This window comes from Gopherus flavomarginatus, chromosome 18, assembly GCF_025201925.1.
Source record: "Gopherus flavomarginatus isolate rGopFla2 chromosome 18, rGopFla2.mat.asm, whole genome shotgun sequence".
Lineage (NCBI taxonomy): Eukaryota > Metazoa > Chordata > Testudines > Testudinidae > Gopherus > Gopherus flavomarginatus.
In genome coordinates this window covers 24,001,809-24,018,026 of record NC_066634.1, presented here as the reverse complement: position 1 = coordinate 24,018,026, position 16,218 = coordinate 24,001,809, and the positions used below count along the sequence as shown (strand labels likewise).

The window sequence follows — 16,218 nt, the reverse complement described above, 5'->3', positions numbered from 1 at the left end:
GGGTTCTTTACCTCTGACTCCCGGTCTGACCTCAGCAAGTTCCTCCCCCTCTTGGTGCCTCAGTTTCTCCCTCCAAACTGCTGCCATCCTCATGGCGGAGACGATTCATCCTCAAACGAAGCAGGATGCAGCCGCTTCCCCCACGTGGCAGCCAAGCCAGCCCCCTGCGCTCTCCGCTGGGGGGCGGATGCGGCTGCAGCCTCTCCCCTCAGGCTGGAGCGTCCCGCAGCTCCATCCCAGCTTGATGGGCCCTCGCCAGCCCCACTCTGGCTATTCAGTGAAAGCCTTGGTCCCCGCTCAGGCCGAAAATGGCCCCTGGAGCTCATGTGGCTGGCTGGCTCCCCAGCCCTGCTCTGATGGCAGAAACTGACAGTGGGGAGCCAGCTAAGATCCCCCCCACCCTGGGGCTCCCCCTCCAGCTCATCCCCCCCCCTGCCCGGAGCACGGCTGGGGGCTGGGTCAGTTTACATGGCTCTGTCCACACAGGCCAGCACTGCAGAGCAGAGCGAATAGGGCCAGGCCCCCCGCGGCCGTGAATCAGCGTCACTCCAGTTGGAGTAAAAGGGGCCGGGCCCCCCACGGCCGTGAATCAGAGTCGCTCCAGTTGGAGTCAATGGGGCCAGGCCCCCCACGGCCGTGAATCAGCGTCACACCAGTTGGAGACAACGGGGCCAGGCCCCCCATAGCCACGAATCAGAGTCGCTCCAGTTGGAGTCAATGGGGCCAGTCCCCCCGCGGCCATGAATCAGCATCACGCCAGTTGGAGACAACGGGGCCAGGCCCCCCCGCGGCTGAGTCAGCAGCAGAAAGCAAATTGCAGCCGCCGAGCGGCTCCCGGAGCTAGTCTGGCTTCACACGTGTCAGCAGCAGAATTTGGCCCGAAATTGGCTCAGGCTGGTGCCACCGGCATGAAATCGGCTCCCCAACCCGCCCCTCTCAGCCCAGGGTTTCGAAACCCCCCACACAACAGCAAGCTCGGGGTTAAAAAACCAACCCTTCCTGTCCAGTCCTGTCCCTTCCCTCTGTGACATCCCAGCTTTGGGCTAGCCGGCCTGCAGGGCACACACGGCCCCCCCTGCACATTTCAGGGGGGCCCTGGGCCACGGCCCACCTGCACATTTCAGGGGGGTCCTGGGCCGCACACGGCTCCACCCGCACATTTCAGGGGGGCCCTGGGTCTGCACACGGCCCCACCCGCACATTTCAGGGAGGCCCTGGGTCTGCACATGGCCCCACCAGTGCATTTTGGGGGGCCCCAGGCCTGCACACGGCCCCCCCTGCACATTTCAGGGGGGCCCTGGGCCATGGCCCCACCCGCACATTTCGGGGGGCCCTGGGCCGCACACGGCCCCACCTGCACATTTCAGGGGGGCCCTGGGTCTGCACACGGCCCCACCCGCACATTTCAGGGGGGCCCTGGGTCTGCACACGGCCCCACCAGTGCATTTTGGGGGGCCCCGGGGCCTGCACACGGCACCACCAGCGCATTTGGGAGGGGTCCTGGGTCAGACACAGCCCCACTGGTGCATTTTGGGGGGCCCTAGGCCAGGTACAGTCCCACCAGTGCATTTCAGCAGGTCTCACGTCCTTCTTCAACAGAATCTACTAAGAGGCAATTCCTTGGCGCGTTGTGGTCACGTTTACAGCAGTTTCGGTCACATGAGTTAGACAAAGACCCCAGCTAAATACACATGAAACAAGCAGCCCTTGAACTATGAACCCGTGTGCCCCACTCGAGCGGGCTGATCTCAGTGCAGGGTGAGGGATCCATGTACGAACAGCCCCTGGGCCCCACTCCACCCCAGAGGCAGCTGCATCTAAGCATTGGGTGAGAGGGCCCTGCCTAAAGTCCCCCTGCCCCACCCCAGAGGTGGCTGCATCTCAGCTCCCGGTGCCAGGTCCCTGTAGCAACTGGAAGAGCGTGACCATTAGCAGCACCCCTGAAAATGGGGGGGGGTGTGAGCCGAGAACCACTCCGGCCAAAGGTTTTCAGCCCCCCACCGCAGGAATTAACTGGAGTGATGAGGCTAAATCCACTGGGCAGATTTGAAATGTCAGGGCCCAGCTGGCTGAGCTGTTTCGGTGAAGAGCCCCGGGAGCCAGCGCTGCCATCCGGTGAGCCCGGGCTGAGCCCTGCTGGGCTGGGCCTGGCCTGGCCCCTCGCAATTTACACCCAGCGGGAATGCCCCCCCCCCATGGCTGGGAAAGACATGGCAGGGCTGCGGGGGGGGCAAGCCAGGGGCTCCGTTCTCAGCCCGGCAGGACAGACGCCCCCAGTTATTATATCATGCTGCTCTCACTACCCTGCCTGCTGGGGGGTTCCTGGGGTGCAGTAAGGTGTGAGCATAAAGAGAAAAGAATCACACTCCCGTCGTGTGCAGTCACGTGGCTGGCTCGGCCTGGCGGAGCGGGAGAGCGAGGAACTGGCAACTTCATTTTCCACGCCAGGGCCTGAGGAATGGGGGGTACGTGTGTGAGAGCGGCAGGTCCCCCCACGGCTGGCTCAGGGTGCGTGAGGTGAAAGTGGGAGGCTGCTGGAAAGGAGGCAGGGAGACGGGTTAGAGCAGGAGCGGAGGGAGCGCGCAGCACTGACAGGCAAATAAAAGATCATTTCATCAAAGCCATTAGGCTCATTAACCAAAGCGGCTGCCTGGCTCTGCTGGGGAGGCTGCTGCCGGTGAAGGAGCTGCAGCAGGGGGAGCCCCAGGTGGCACGGGGGCCCCAGGCGATGCTCTGAACTGCTCCCCACAAGCCAGTCAGGACTTTGGGGAGCCTCCTCTCCCTTGGAGCAGACTTGTTCAGGGCAAGAAGCTCCCACGGCTTCACCTCCTGGGTCTCTCCTTGGAGCATTCAGCATCCTCTGCCCCTCCGTGCGCTTCCCCCAGCGAGTCGCCCCAGCGGGGTCCTGGGGAAGCCACAGGGTCCTGCCCCCCCACTTTGCAGTCAGACGTGACTCTCAGCCAGCCAGTAAAACAGAGGTTTATTCGATGACAGGAACAGGGTCTAAAACAGAGCTTGTAGATACAGCGAACCGGACCCCTCGGCCGGTCCATTCTGGGGGGCAGTGAGCCAGACCCCCCACGTCTGCCCTCCACCCTTGACCCCAGCCAGCTCCAGACTAACAACCCCTCCCAGCCCCTCCTCTCTGCTCAGCCCCTTTCCTGGGCCAGGAGGTCACCTGATCCCTTTGTCTCCAACACCTTCAGCTGGCACCTTTGCAGAGGGGCCCAGGCCATCAGTTGCTAGGAGACAGAGTGTCAGGCATTTAGGTGCACTGGCCCTTTGCTCTGCCAGATACTTAAGAACTGCCATGGGGACACTGAGGCACCAACACAGTATTCAGAGCAAACATCAAGAACATTCCCAGTTCGTCACAGCGTGCAAGCCTGGGAGGTGGGAGGAGTGAAGCCGCCACGGCTCGGGGAGGAGGCGGGCCAGGGGTGAGCTGGGGTGGGAGGGGGGGTGCCTCAGGGTAGAAGGGGGGAGCTGCCACGGGGGGGCACCTCAGGGCAGGGGGGGCACCTCAGGGTGGGGGCGTGGGGGGGAGGGCGCAAGGTGGAAGTTCCACCTAGGGCGCAAGACATCCTTGCACCGGCCATGAGCACGGTGAGGGTGCAACGTAGCCGGTGGAGGACTGAGGGGCCCCAGGGGGCACTTCACGGCCATCAGCAGACAAGGCCAGGGGAGGAGGGGGTGCCAGGTCCCCGAAGGACCCCAGGAAGGGGGGAGACTGAGTCAGAGCCGGGGGCTTCACAGCTGATGCTGGGACCCTAAAGCCGAGTTGAGCAGCCAGATCCTGCAGGTTGCAGCAAACGGGCCACGCTGCCCTTGGGCGGACGCACATGCTCATTAACAGCCTTGTTAGCGGAAATGACCCCCCCCCCCCGCCGCGTGCTGGCCAAGGGAGAGCGCCCCAGGCTAGGACTCCTGGGTCCTGCCCCCCTCAGGGGAAGCGCGAGCCACAGAGCCGCCCAGCAGGCGAAGGGGTGACCCAGGCCCACAGGACGAGCCTGGTAAGCAAGGGGGCTGCAGTCCAACCTGGGAGCTGGAAATGGGTGTAAACGTTTAACGGGGAGGGGAAGGAACCAGCCCACACCAGTGCCTGGTTCTCCTCTAACAAGAGTTCCTTGGGGCCGCCCCGGGGCAGAAGAGCAGGCTGTGGGCAGAGGGGAAAAGCCGGGGAGCAGGGAAGAAATGAACATGTCACTCACTTTCACACGGTGCACAGCGGCGCCCGGCTCCAGCCGTCATGCTGGACGCAGGCAGATGGATTCGGCCCCCCGGATCGGGGTGCAAGAAGGATGGGGGCGGGGCCCAGGTAGGTAAATAAAAAAAGGCGGAACGAGCCAATGAAAGAGGAGCGAGATCAGCCCCGTGAGTCACTGACAGTTCCCATCTGGGGTTACACTCGATTTCCCCTGCCCCGAATCCCCTCCCGCTTTAACCCTCGCCACCAGCACACACTGGGGAGGACTTGGGGTTAACAGTGGGGTGAGCAGGGGGACGGAGCGCGGCAGGCAGAGCTTGGTGACAGATGGGCTGAAGCACCCGGCTGCGGAGGGGTCCAGGTGCCCCGCCCTGGCCCAGCCAGGCGAGAGCTCCCGTGCAGCAGGGCCAGGTGGAGATTGGCGCTGGGAGGGGAGACCAGCACCCCTACCGGCCTGTCGAGTCCGCAGTGAGACAGCCGGGGCCCCTTGGACTGGGCAGCGCACGGTCACCGGGGTGCAGGCCTCAGAATTCGGCTCCGCTGGAGGGAACCGAAAAGCCAGCGAGGGGGGGGACCCCTGCAGAACAGCAGTGGGGGTGGGGGAATCGCACGGCCAGGGGACACGCTCCCATCCCACACACGGCACAGACGGCTGGCTGGACACACGGGGGGACGCCCCCTTTTTAATGGGCACCGAGGTACAGAGTTCACCGTGGCGAACGCGGGGTTTGGGGTGATCCGGACGCAGCCTGCGCGGGCCGGGCAGGAGCGGAGAGCGGTTTCAAGGGCACCGACTGGGGTCCCCACTCGGCAGGGTCCCGGAGCCGCGGGCGGCCAAGCCTCACGTCTTGGAGTATTTCCGGCGGACGGAGTCCCGGTAGAACTGGAAGATGGCGCCGCTGGCCCGCTGGGCGGCCGCGATACACTGCTGCAGCTGGGGAGGAGCAGGGAGACGGGCGGTTAGAGCGGGGGCACCCCCAGAGACTGGCCCCCACGGCAGCCACTGACTGTCCCCAGGGGCTCCCAACGGCCCCCCACCCCCAGGCTCTCCACTCTGCCAGTTGCTCTGACCAAACTGCCCCGAGAGGCCTGGGAATGGTGTGGGGGGGACGGCCTCTGATTCCCCGTCCCCAGGAAGGGGGGGCCTGCTCCCTGTCTATGGGGCAGTGGGAAGGACAGGGAGTGTGGCCCCATAGAACAGGGGGGCACAGCAAGGGAGGGCTGAGCCCCTCCCAACTCATTTCACCTGGGGGGGGCAGAGCCTGATCCCCTTCACCTTCCCTGTAATACATGAGGGGAACCCCCCCCCCATGCCCTCCCTCCAGGCCAGGACCCTCACATTCCCCACCCAGACACCATAGCAAGCCCAGAAGTGGGGCTGGGGGGGCGTGAGGAGGAGATGAGAGGAGAGCTGCCATCCCAGCACCCTACCTCCCATCGCCATAGCAACCAGGCTGGGGCTGTGACTCCCCATCAATCATTCAAAACTGCCCCAAACCCAGGAAGGGAACCCTTCACCCCCCCCCCCCCCGCAGGCAGCCCGCCCCAGCTCCCTCGCCCCCCAGCGCCCAGGAAGGGAACCCTTCACCCCCCCCCCGCAGGCAGCCCGCCCCAGCTCCCTCGCCCCCAGCGCCCAGGAGAGGAACCCTTCTCCCCCCCCACCCCGCAGGCAGCCCGCCCCAGCTCCCTCGCCCCCCAGCGCCTGGGAGGGGATCCCGGGGTCGCTTCCCACTGGCCCCTCAGGGGGCTCCGGAAGGGCTGCGTGAGACGTGCTCACCCCGTGTTGATGCGCCCAGCTCTGGGCCGTACGGTGAGCAGGACACCAGCCCCAGCTCTTGTGCCCCGGGGGTCTCCCAGGCAGGCTGGGCACAGGCCGGCTGGGGGGGGCAGTCAAAGGACCCAGCTGGGGCTCAGAGCACCCCCACCCCAAATGGCAGTTGAGAGGATCTGACAAGACACCCCCGCACCCAGGCCCTCAGCAGCTCTGCCCCAGAACCAGCCATCCAGGGAGTGGTTGGGAAACCAGATGTGGCTGAAAGGGCCTCGAAATTCTGCCCCTGGGCAACAGCTGGGCACATGCCAGCCCCAAGCAAAGTGCCACAGCGACCCCCCGCCCTGCCAGCCCTAGGCTCCCCCCCCAGCTTTTCCAATGCCCCTCACTCCTGATCCATAGCACCCTGGGCTCCCCCCAGCCCTGCCGGTGCCCCTCACCCCCGCCCTGGGCGGAAGATCTCCCAGGGTCTGGAGGGAACCGGCTTTGCTCAGGAAGCCGGAGCACAGAGCTGAGCTGCAAACGCGGCATGGCCCAGCGGCAGCGCCCCCCAGGTGATCAGTCCCACACGCAGGCAGAGCTGAGATCCAGCTGCCCCCGCAGCAGCCAGGCTCTGAACTCTCACGTCAATTCCCTCCCTCGCTGCAGCGGGTGCAGCCCCCTCCTGGGCTGAGCGGGGCGGCGGGATCGACAGTAGCAGCCACCTGGGACAGCGCACAGATGGGGGGACACCCGGGGGGGGGGAGAGAAAGAGAGAGAGAGACAAACACACACACACACACACACCCCCCGCAGTGGTAACAGGCACCTGGAGCCACAGACACACACTGTGATGCGTGTCCACTAGGCCGATGCGAGCGCAAACACCACAGCAATGCACACAGCCACAACACGGCAACAAGTGCGCACACAATCACAACCCACACACAGCCACAACCATGCGCTGGAAAGCAACGTGCACACAACACAGCAATGAGTGTGCACACAATCACAACTGCACACACCACAGCAATGCACACAGCCACAACACAACACGGCAATGAGTGCGCACACAATCACAACCCCCCACACCACAGCAACACACACAGCCACAACAGTGCGCTGGAAAGCAACAGGGGCACAACACAGCAATGAGCGCGCACAGAATCACAACCCCACACACCACAGCAATGCACACAGCCACAGCACAACACGGCAATGAGTGCGCACACAATTACAACCCCCCCCACAGCCACAACCGCGCACTGGAAAGCAACGGGAGCACAACACAGCAACGAGTGTGCACACAATCACAACCCCACACACCACAGCAACACACACACACAGCCACAACATGTAAAGCAACAGGCGCAACAAACCCAGGAGGTGGCAAAGGGCTTTTCCCCCCCGATAGCACCGCCAATAACACGCTAACGCGCCGGGGCTGGAACACTACCAGCCTCCCCAGCCGCATTCGGCTGGGACTGACATCCTCCCCCCCCAGGGATCCCCCCCGGCTCTGGGCTCACTCCGGGTCCCCCCAATCCCAGCTGCTCCTTGCCCTGCCGAGTTCAGCGACATCCCGGAGCCCCAGTTCCAGGCCACGGAGCCGCATCCCAAACCCAGCCCTGCCGCCAGCAGATCTGTCTGCACCCGGCAGCTTCCCACCCAGCAGGGAGCAAACAGAGCTCCCGGTTCAGCGCACAAGAGACATCCCCGAGATCCAAGCCTGATCCCGCCCCCCGATTCCACGCTCTAGTGGTCTGGGACACACGGGACCCCAAGCCCCCCAGCCACGCCCCACTCACCTCCTCCACCGAGCAGGTCCCCTTGGTGGTGCACATGAGCACCTGCCGCTCCATGCTGCTGATGGCGAAGGTCAGCACGGCCCGAGCCTCCTGCCAGGGAAGGGGGACAGAGTGAACTGCCCGGCCATGCCGCTGGGGGGCAGAAATCAAGCATGCTGGGGCCTTCCCCGTTCATCCTAGGACCCTTGCGGGCCAGGATCCCGCCTCCATGGTCCCAGCCTGTCAGGGCTTGGCTAACAGACCCCGGCCCCTCGCGTCAGACAGACACGTGCCCTGCAGGGGCTGTTAGCCAGGCAGCCTGCACCCCAGCTCTCGTACACACAGAGCCGATGGGGGGGGAACGCTGATTCCCACAGCCCGGCAGGAGGGTCAGGGGCTGGCAATGTTTACGAACCATTAAGAGCGTTCAGGTCAGAGGAGCGGAGGCAGCTCAGCTCCATGCTCCAGGGCACCTGTCACTGCAGGGTCAGGAAGGAACCCCCACCCCCATCCCCGGGCCCCACTGTGCTGGGTGCGACAGACCCTCCCACCCATTGTGCCCGCCACCGACCATGCCCCGCCCCCGCCCCCCCGAGCAGGGCCCCCCCTTGTGCTGGGACACCACAGCACTAAACCCAGTCACCCCTAGGGCACAGCCCTCTGGCCCTGGGTGGTCCCACACCCACCTTCTCCTGCTTGGCCGTGGGGTCGAGGGTGATGGCCCCGGTGGCGTCCAGGGCGCATGTCACCCCACAGAAGAGTGACTTCATGGGCAGGCCAGCGTCCATCAGCCCCATGCAGGCCGCGTTCAGGCAGCATGCCAGCAGCTGGGCGCCAGGTCAAGGAAAAGCCAGCAGGGAGTTGTCAGGGCAGCCTGGCCACAGTGAGCCGGCTGTAACCCACCCAAGCCCTTCCCTCCGGCAGTCCTGTCACCTCCCTGCTCAGACTGCTAGCTCATCAGGGCCCCGTCGCGCCGGGCGCCGCCCAGACCCCAGCCGAGATCAGGGCCCCGTCGCGCCGGGCGCCGCCCAGACCCCGGCCGAGATCAGGGCCCCGTCGCGCCGGGCGCCGCCCAGACCCCGGCCGAGATCAGGGCCCCGTCGGGCCGGGCGCCGCCCAGACCCCGGCCGAGATCAGGGCCCCGTCGGGCCGGGCGCCGCCCAGACCCCGGCCGAGATCAGGGCCCCGTCGCGGGCAGTGCAGCGCCCGAGATTGGGGGCCCTGTTGCCACGCAGACACACAGAGACAGATAGTTTAAGCAGACACAGGAAGGATCAAATTTCTTTTTACAAGAGGGAAACTGAGGCACAGAAGGCTAAGTGTCTTACTGAAGGTCACACCCGGGAGTTAGTGGCAGAGCCAGGGCCCGAACCCAGCTCCCCACAGTCTCAGCCAGGTGGTGATTCCTCTGGGGATGCTCAGCACCAGACCAGCCAAAGACGTACGTGACACATCTGCGCTGGCCGGGGGCTCGGCTGGAGCACAACCGGGGTTCAGTCCCCCTAAAGATCAGAGCACCTGGAGATAGCGGGGGGAGAGAGGAGGATGTAGGGGGACCCACCACCCCGCAGCAGGGCAGGGACCAGCCCCGAACGGGAGATGACTCAACCTGCCCGCAAACACAGTCTTTCCACGGTGCCTTTCATCTGCGAGTTAAACAGCCGGTGCCTGCCAAGCCCTCCACAGATGTGAAGTGGGCTATCGGCCTCGTTAATGTACACTGGCTAATTAACAGGGAGGGGCGCTGCAGGCCTTCTTCGCTAGCAGCCCGAGCAGCAGCGACCCGGCTCTTGGCTGCTGCATGCTACACGGAGGGAAACCACCGCTCGTTTCTTCAGAGCCCCTCTGCAGAGCCCCACGTGCAGAGCTCGCCTCAGCTGGAAAGTGGCCCTGGAACTGCGGGGTCTAGAGGCTGGGCAGGTGGCAGGGAGCTGAGACTCCTGGGTTCTGTCCCCGGCTTGGGGAGGGGAGTCTAGTGGTCAGGGGTGGGGCTCGGAGTCAGGACTCCTTGCTTCTGTCCCCGGCTCTGCAACAGACTTGCATGATCGTGAACAAGCCACTTGCTCTATCCGTGCCTCAGTTTCCACACCTGGGTGGCTGTGAGGGGGGGTGCTGCCTATGGCGGGTGCTCCCCTGCAGGAGCCAGAGGGGCCCAGGAGGCATTTTCCACAGCAATTCAATTCCCCTTTTAAAGAGAGCAGGCTAGTAACACGACTTCAAACACTCCACAGCCACTTGGCCTCCCCCCGACTCCCCCTGGAGCACAACAGAACCCAGGAGTCCTGGCTCCCAGTCCCTGCCTGCTCCAACCTCTAGACCCTACTCCCCTCCCAGAGCTGGGAAGAGAACCCATGAGTCCTGGCTCCCAGTCCCTGCCTGCTCCGACCTCTAGACCCCACTCCCCTCCCAGAGCTGGGAAGAGAACCCAGGAGTCCTGGCTCCCAGTCCCTGCCTGCTCCGACCTCTAGACCCCACTCCTCTCCCAGAGCTGGGGAGAGAACCCAGGAGTCCAGGCTCCCAGCCCCCCTGCTCCAACCTCTAGACCCCACTCCCCTCCCAGAGCTGGGAAGAGAACCCAGGAGTCCTGGCTCCCAGTCCCTGCCTGCTCAGACCTCTAGACCCCACTCCCCTCCCAGAGCTGGGGAGAGAACCCAGGAGTCCTGGCTGTCAACCCCACTCCCTGAACAGGGCCCGAGGGCTCTAACATTTCATTAGCCATGTGGAGCTCACCAAGCCCGCACCACAGACCCGCTCCTGGCCTCCGGATCCCCCACCAGAGCAGCTGCAGGAGCACCTGGGGGTGCGCCATGGTCCAGCCCCCAGTGGCGCCAGCTACTGTTCACTTACTAGCTATATTACGGTAGTACCCTGGGGTCCAGACCCAGCCCTGTCTTTGCTAGGCACTACCATAATACACCTAGTAAGTGAGCAGCACCAAGCTGGAGCCCCAGTTATGACCAGGGTCCCACTGTGCCAGGTCCTGTACATTTATTAGGTGCATTACGTTAGGGCCAGGACCTTAGGCACTACCATAATACACCTAATAGATGTACAGAGTCCAAAACAATGGGGCTCTGGACTGGTCCATTTCGGGTTCCTATGTGCTACCATAATACACCTAAGAAATGTACCGTGCCTAGCACAATGGAGTCCTGGCCCATGACTGGGGCTCCTTTGTGCTGGGCACTGTTCGTTACGATGGCGGTCTCGGGAACGTCCCACAATAGGGGTACTGGGTGTATTGGGGTGGCACATAGGGGCCCCTGCCTGGAGCAGGACCCCGCCGGGCAGTTGTTGCCGGTGGACAGGCTCCGGCTGGGTCCCAGGAGGGGGCTGTGGGGGACAGGACGCCCTTCCTGCCAGCACTAATCCTCCCCCGGGGATTTGGCTCAGGCCTTGGCTACACTCACACTTTACAGCGCTGCAACTGGGGTGTGAAAAAACACCCCCCTGAGCGCTGCAAGATACCGCGCTGTAAAGCGTCAGTGTAATCAGGGCAGCAGCGCTGGGAGGGCGGCTCCCAGCGCTGCACGCTACACCCGTAAGGGATGTGGTTTACATGCAGCGCTGGGAGAGCTCTCTCCCAGCGCTGCTGCTCTGACTACACTCACACTTCAAAGCGCTGCCGCGGCAGTGCTCCCGCAGCGCTGCCGGGGCAGCGCTTTGAAATTCCAAATGTAGCCATACCCTTAGTGAAAAGTGAGAGCCCTTCCCAGCGAGGCTGAATTAAATCATCACTCCTGCCTCTATTCAGCTGGAATTCGACACCCCCGCCTGCCACTAATCCCCGGGCCTGGCTCACGCCCCAGAGCCGGAGACCTTGTCACTTCGCACCTGCATCACGCGCTGTAATTAAATTCCTCCAGTGCCCTGGGAAGGCTCTGCTGCCCCGCCCGTCCCAGCAGCCCCCGTTTACACCAGGTTCCTCTGTTCTCACCGATAGAGGACTGGGCTGGCAGGGGCTACGGATCGGGAGTGAGGGGCACTAGCAGAGCTGTGGAGGAGCCCAGGGCTGGGCTAGCAGGGGGCAGCGGGTTAGGAGTGAGGGGCACCTGCAGGGTTGGGGTCGGGGGAGCCCAGGGCCGGGCTAGGAGGGGCCGCAGGTCGGGAGTGAGGGGCACCGGCAGAGCCGGGCTAGCAGAGGCCGCGGGTCAGGAGTGAGGGGCACCGGCAGAGCCGGGCTAGCAGAGGCTGAGGGTCAGGAGTGCGCGGCACTGGCGGAACAGTGGGTGGGGACCCCAGGCTGCCGTTCCCCCTTTGACTCTCCGGCGGGTTCAGTCGAGCGGGAAGCCCCAACCCTTCCCCGGGGCACCAGGGCGCACGCCCCAGCCAGCCACTGCTGCCACCTAGAGGCGACGGCCAGTAGTCCATGTCGGGCTCGGGCCAGATGAGCAGGAGCGCCCCCGGCTGGGCTGCTGGTGAAGGATACGGCGCCCGCATCGCTGATCACCTGCAGGACGATGGAGATGGAGGTTCGGGGGTGCAGGGCACCCAGGATAACCGCCTCACACGTCTTCCTGATCAGCTGCTCCCGGTTCTTTTCAAAGACACCTGGGGGAAGAAGAGACGGGGCTGGCTGAGCTGGGAGTGGGACAAAGCCCCCCAGCAGCCCTCCATCCTCACAAAAGCAGCTCCTCTTCGGCCCCGCGCTCTCCCCCATGAGCCGTCTGCCTGTGTGACGCTAGTGCCCAGACTTCCCAAAGCAGACTGCCCCCCCGGCGTGCCAGGCACTGCCCCAAAGCCCCCCAGCTGAGATTAGGGCCCCTCGCCATGCCAGATGCTGCCCCCACAGCCGCCCAATATCGGGGAGGCTCCCGTCCTTCCGGGCGCACACAGCTTGCCTCAGTCTGCCCAGCTGAAAGTGAGGGAGAATTCTCCTCCCTTTATCTCATGTCTTGAGGGAGTCCTGCCCCAGTGACGTTACACCCGACCCCACCTCACCAGGCGGCTCTGGCTGCCCAAGGCTGTTTCTCCAGCAAGAGTCAGTAACAAGGCTGAGAACTGTCACAACTTCAGCAGAAGAAAACCCTCTCCTGGTTCTTCATTTCACGATTTGCTGCAGAAGCGCCCTGGGAAGCTGACAGCTTGAAAAAAGGAGCCTGCTGAGACCCAGAACCCAGGAGAGATGTTGACAGTTCGGGGAGCTGTGTTCTGGGGGGCCCAGCTGCAGGGGATCTGATGAGCCCAAGGGGCAGGAAGAGCCCGGCCCAGGGTTAACACCGTCACGGTTGTGACACAACAGGGAAACGTCATCCAGAGGGGAGGGGCGTTTAGACGGTTACAGGGCTTTATGTCAAGTTATGTCTGTCTGTCCATCCACCTCCTCCTTCCTCTGTCCCTCCACCCCAGCCGCACATAGCCCTCCACTCATTCCCCCCACTGCATGTGTCTCCTCCACCCACCCATGGCTCTTATCTGGCTGCCATTCCCACAGCAGGTCAGCACCTCACAATTGGCAGCGGATTTACACACACACAACACCCCCCCGGCAGGGCAGTGCTGTTACCCCACTGCACATGAGGCACCGATCTGCAGTGACTTGACCAAGTCCGCGGCAGAGCAGGGACTCGACCCAAGGTCCGTCCAACCCTCCATCCACCGTGGAGACAGCACGACCTGAGCTGCAGTACCGTGATCCGAATCCCAGAGGACAACAGGCTCCAACCCACCCCCACCTTGTGAACGCAGGCTGGGCTCAGGGCCGAGGCCATGCCCAGCCATTTCCCCTCACGGGGTCTCAACGGGGCATGGGGGCCGCTCACCCACACAGGGCGCTGGGAGCTCACGCCCAGCCATTTCCCCTCATGGGGTCTCAACGGGGCATGGGGGCCACTCAGCCACACGGGGCGCTGGGCGATCGGAGCTCACGCCCAGCCATTGCCCCTCACGGGGTCTCAACGGGGCATGGGGGCTGCTCAGCCACATGGGGTGCTGGGCAATTGGAGCTCACGCCCAGCCATTGCCCCTCACGGGGTCTCAACGGGGCATGGGGGCCGCTCAGCCACACGGGGCGCCGGACGATCGGAGCTCACGCCCAGCCATTGCCCCTCATGGGGTCTCAACGGGGCATGGGGGCCACTCAGCCACACGGGGCGCCGGACGATCGGAGCTCATGCCCAGCCATTTCCCCTCACGGGGTCTCAACGGGGCATGGGGGCCGCTCAGCCACACGGGGCGCCGGGCGATCGGAGCTCATGCCCAGCCATTGCCCCTCAAGGGGTCTCACTGGGGCACGGGGGCCGCTCAGCCACACGGGGCGCTGGGCGATCGGAGCTCACGCCCAGCCATTGCCCCTCACGGGGTCTCACTGGGGCATGGGGGCCGCTCAGCCACACGGGGCGCCGGACGATCGGAGCTCACGCCCAGCCATTGCCCCTCATGGGGTCTCAACGGGGCATGGGGGCCACTCAGCCACACGGGGCGCCGGACGATCGGAGCTCATGCCCAGCCATTGCCCCTCACGGGGTCTCAACGGGGCATGGGGGCCGCTCAGCCACACGGGGCGCCGGGCGATCGGAGCTCACGCCCAGCCATTGCCCCTCAAGGGGTCTCAACGGGGCATGGGGGCTGCTCAGCCACATGGGGTGCTGGGCAATTGGAGCTCACGCCCAGCCATTGCCCTTCATGGGGTCTCAACGGGGCACGGGGGCCGCTCAGCCACACGGGGCGCTGGGCGATCGGAGCTCACGCCCAGCCATTTCCCCTCACGGGGTCTCAACGGGGCACGGGGGCCGCTCAGCCACACGGGGCGCTGGGCGATCGGAGCTCACGCCCAGCCATTGCCCCTCACGGGGTCTCAACGGGGCACGGGGGCCGCTCAGCCACACAGCGCGCCAGGCGATCGGAGCTCACGCCCAGCCATTGCCCCTCACGGGGTCTCAACGGGGCATGGGGGCCGCTCACCCACACGGGGCGCCGGACGATCGGAGCTCACGCCCAGCCATTTCCCCTCACGGGGTCTCAACGGGGCACGGGGGCCGCTCAGCCACACGGGGCGCTGGGCGATCGGAGCTCACGCCCAGCCATTGCCCCTCACGGGGTCTCAACGGGGCACGGGGGCCACTCAGCCACACAGCGCGCCAGGCGATCGGAGCTCACGCCCAGCCATTGCCCCTCACGGGGTCTCAATGGGGCATGGGGGCCGCTCAGCCACACGGGGCGCTGGACGATCGGAGCTCACGCCCAGCCATTGCCCCTCACGGGGTCTCAACGGGGCATGGGGGCCGCTCACCCACACGGGGCGCCGGACGATCGGAGCTCACGCCCAGCCATTTCCCCTCACGGGGTCTCAACGGGGCACGGGGGCCGCTCAGCCACACGGGGCGCTGGGCGATCGGAGCTCACGCCCAGCCATTGCCCCTCACGGGGTCTCAACGGGGCATGGGGGCCGCTCAGCCACACAGCGCGCCAGGCGATACAGGAGCTCAAGGAAGCTGGGGCCGGACGTGCCGGGGGGTATCAGATTGGGGCAGAAATGCTCCGCCAGACCCAAGATCTCTATGGCGCTTTGTGGCAGCAGGGTGGATTGTTATGGCAGGGTCCCTGGCGAGCCCCCTACTCAGCATGCTAATAACAATCTCCTGTTATTGTAGGGCTGATTTTAAACATCCAGTAAGCGGAGGAGGCGGAGGTTGAAGGATCCTGTGTTTTTAAATAGTCTCCAAGCTTTTGTTCGAGGTGTAATCTTCTCCGCTGCCTGGGCGGCCCCCCCAACCCCGGTCAGCGCCCCCCTTTACCACTGACAACGCCCACGGGGTGGGGGCCGCAGGGCTCCGCCGTGGCTTACCCGGGAGCCCCACTTTGGGTTTGAGCAGCACTTCCAGCGTGGCCTGGTCGTACAGCTCCTTGCTGACCTTCACCTCGGCCGGGCCGTACAGGCCGGCGAGGACCGAGGTGTCCCCTGCGGGCAGAGCAGAGCGCAGGGTAAGACCGAGCGGAGCCAGGACACGCGGGGGGCTCCTGCCCCAGGCTCCCGAGGGGGTCCCCGGACTCCGCCCAGCGCCACCCCCCCCCCCCCGCTGTCCGGGATGGGGGAGCCCTGCTGGCCAGGCCAGGAGAGCCCCACGTTCCGGGACTGCCCCGGCCAGGGGACCCGGGGAGCCCCCCTCCCCCCACGGACGGGCGGGTCCCTGGGCTGGGCGGGACAAGGGGCTGCAGCCAGAGCCCGGGGGGGCGGGGCGCGGAGGCTGCGGGCCACGGCGGAGCCGCAGGGAATGCGCCGGGGGGGCCGGGGGTAGGGGGAAGGCAGGTGGGGAGGGGGGTCGGGGGGCCGGGGGGGAGGTGAGAGTGGGGGGGGCCGGCCCCGGGGGGGGGCGGGGGCCTCACCCTGCAGGAAGGCGGCGGAGCCGTCGGGGCGGCCGAGCGGGCCGAGCTCGCAGGAGAAGCGGCGCAGGGCGCAGCCCCCCCGCTCGGAGCCCATCGCGCCTCCCCCCTCCACGCGGGACCCACTTCCGCTTCCGGGGCGCGCGGAGATG

The 16,218-nt window shown here is 65.3% G+C and overlaps 1 protein-coding gene and 1 long non-coding RNA gene across 2 annotated transcripts in view; both read right to left on the bottom strand.

Moving 5' to 3' along the window:
* Nucleotides 1–4,179, bottom strand: part of LOC127037184 (uncharacterized) — a 115,682-nt gene extending 111,503 nt beyond the window's left edge. Inside the window, exon 1 of the long non-coding RNA XR_007770299.1 lies at nt 2,937–4,179. This is a non-coding gene — a long non-coding RNA (uncharacterized LOC127037184). The remainder of the gene's footprint in view (nt 1–2,936) is intronic.
* A 681-nt stretch (nt 4,180–4,860) lies between these two features.
* On the bottom strand, nt 4,861–16,190 carry EXOSC5 (exosome component 5). Its single transcript, XM_050928659.1, has 6 exons — nt 16,070–16,190; nt 15,531–15,644; nt 12,174–12,295; nt 8,431–8,571; nt 7,766–7,855; nt 4,861–5,141 (listed from the first exon to the last, which is right to left on the bottom strand). The coding sequence occupies exons 1-6, from the start codon at nt 16,161–16,163 to the stop codon at nt 5,049–5,051; spliced, it is 654 nt and encodes a 217-aa protein (XP_050784616.1). The 5' UTR covers nt 16,164–16,190; the 3' UTR covers nt 4,861–5,048.
* Between the last annotated feature and the right edge of the window lie 28 nt (nt 16,191–16,218).

What these genes read in the sequence shown, in the direction of transcription:
- EXOSC5 (XM_050928659.1), bottom strand. Translation starts at nt 16,163, where the DNA reads ATGGGCTCCGAGCGGGGGGGCTGCGCCCTGCGCCGCTTCTCCTGCGAG. An exon ending in CTCCGCCGCCTTCCTGCAGG is followed by an intron (nt 15,645 to 16,069) that starts GTGAGGCCCCCG and finishes CTCTGCCCGCAG; the next exon opens with GGGACACCTCGGTCCTCGCC. An exon ending in TGATCAGCGATGCGGGCGCC is followed by an intron (nt 8,572 to 12,173) that starts GTATCCTTCACC and finishes CCTGGCGCCCAG; the next exon opens with CTGCTGGCATGCTGCCTGAA.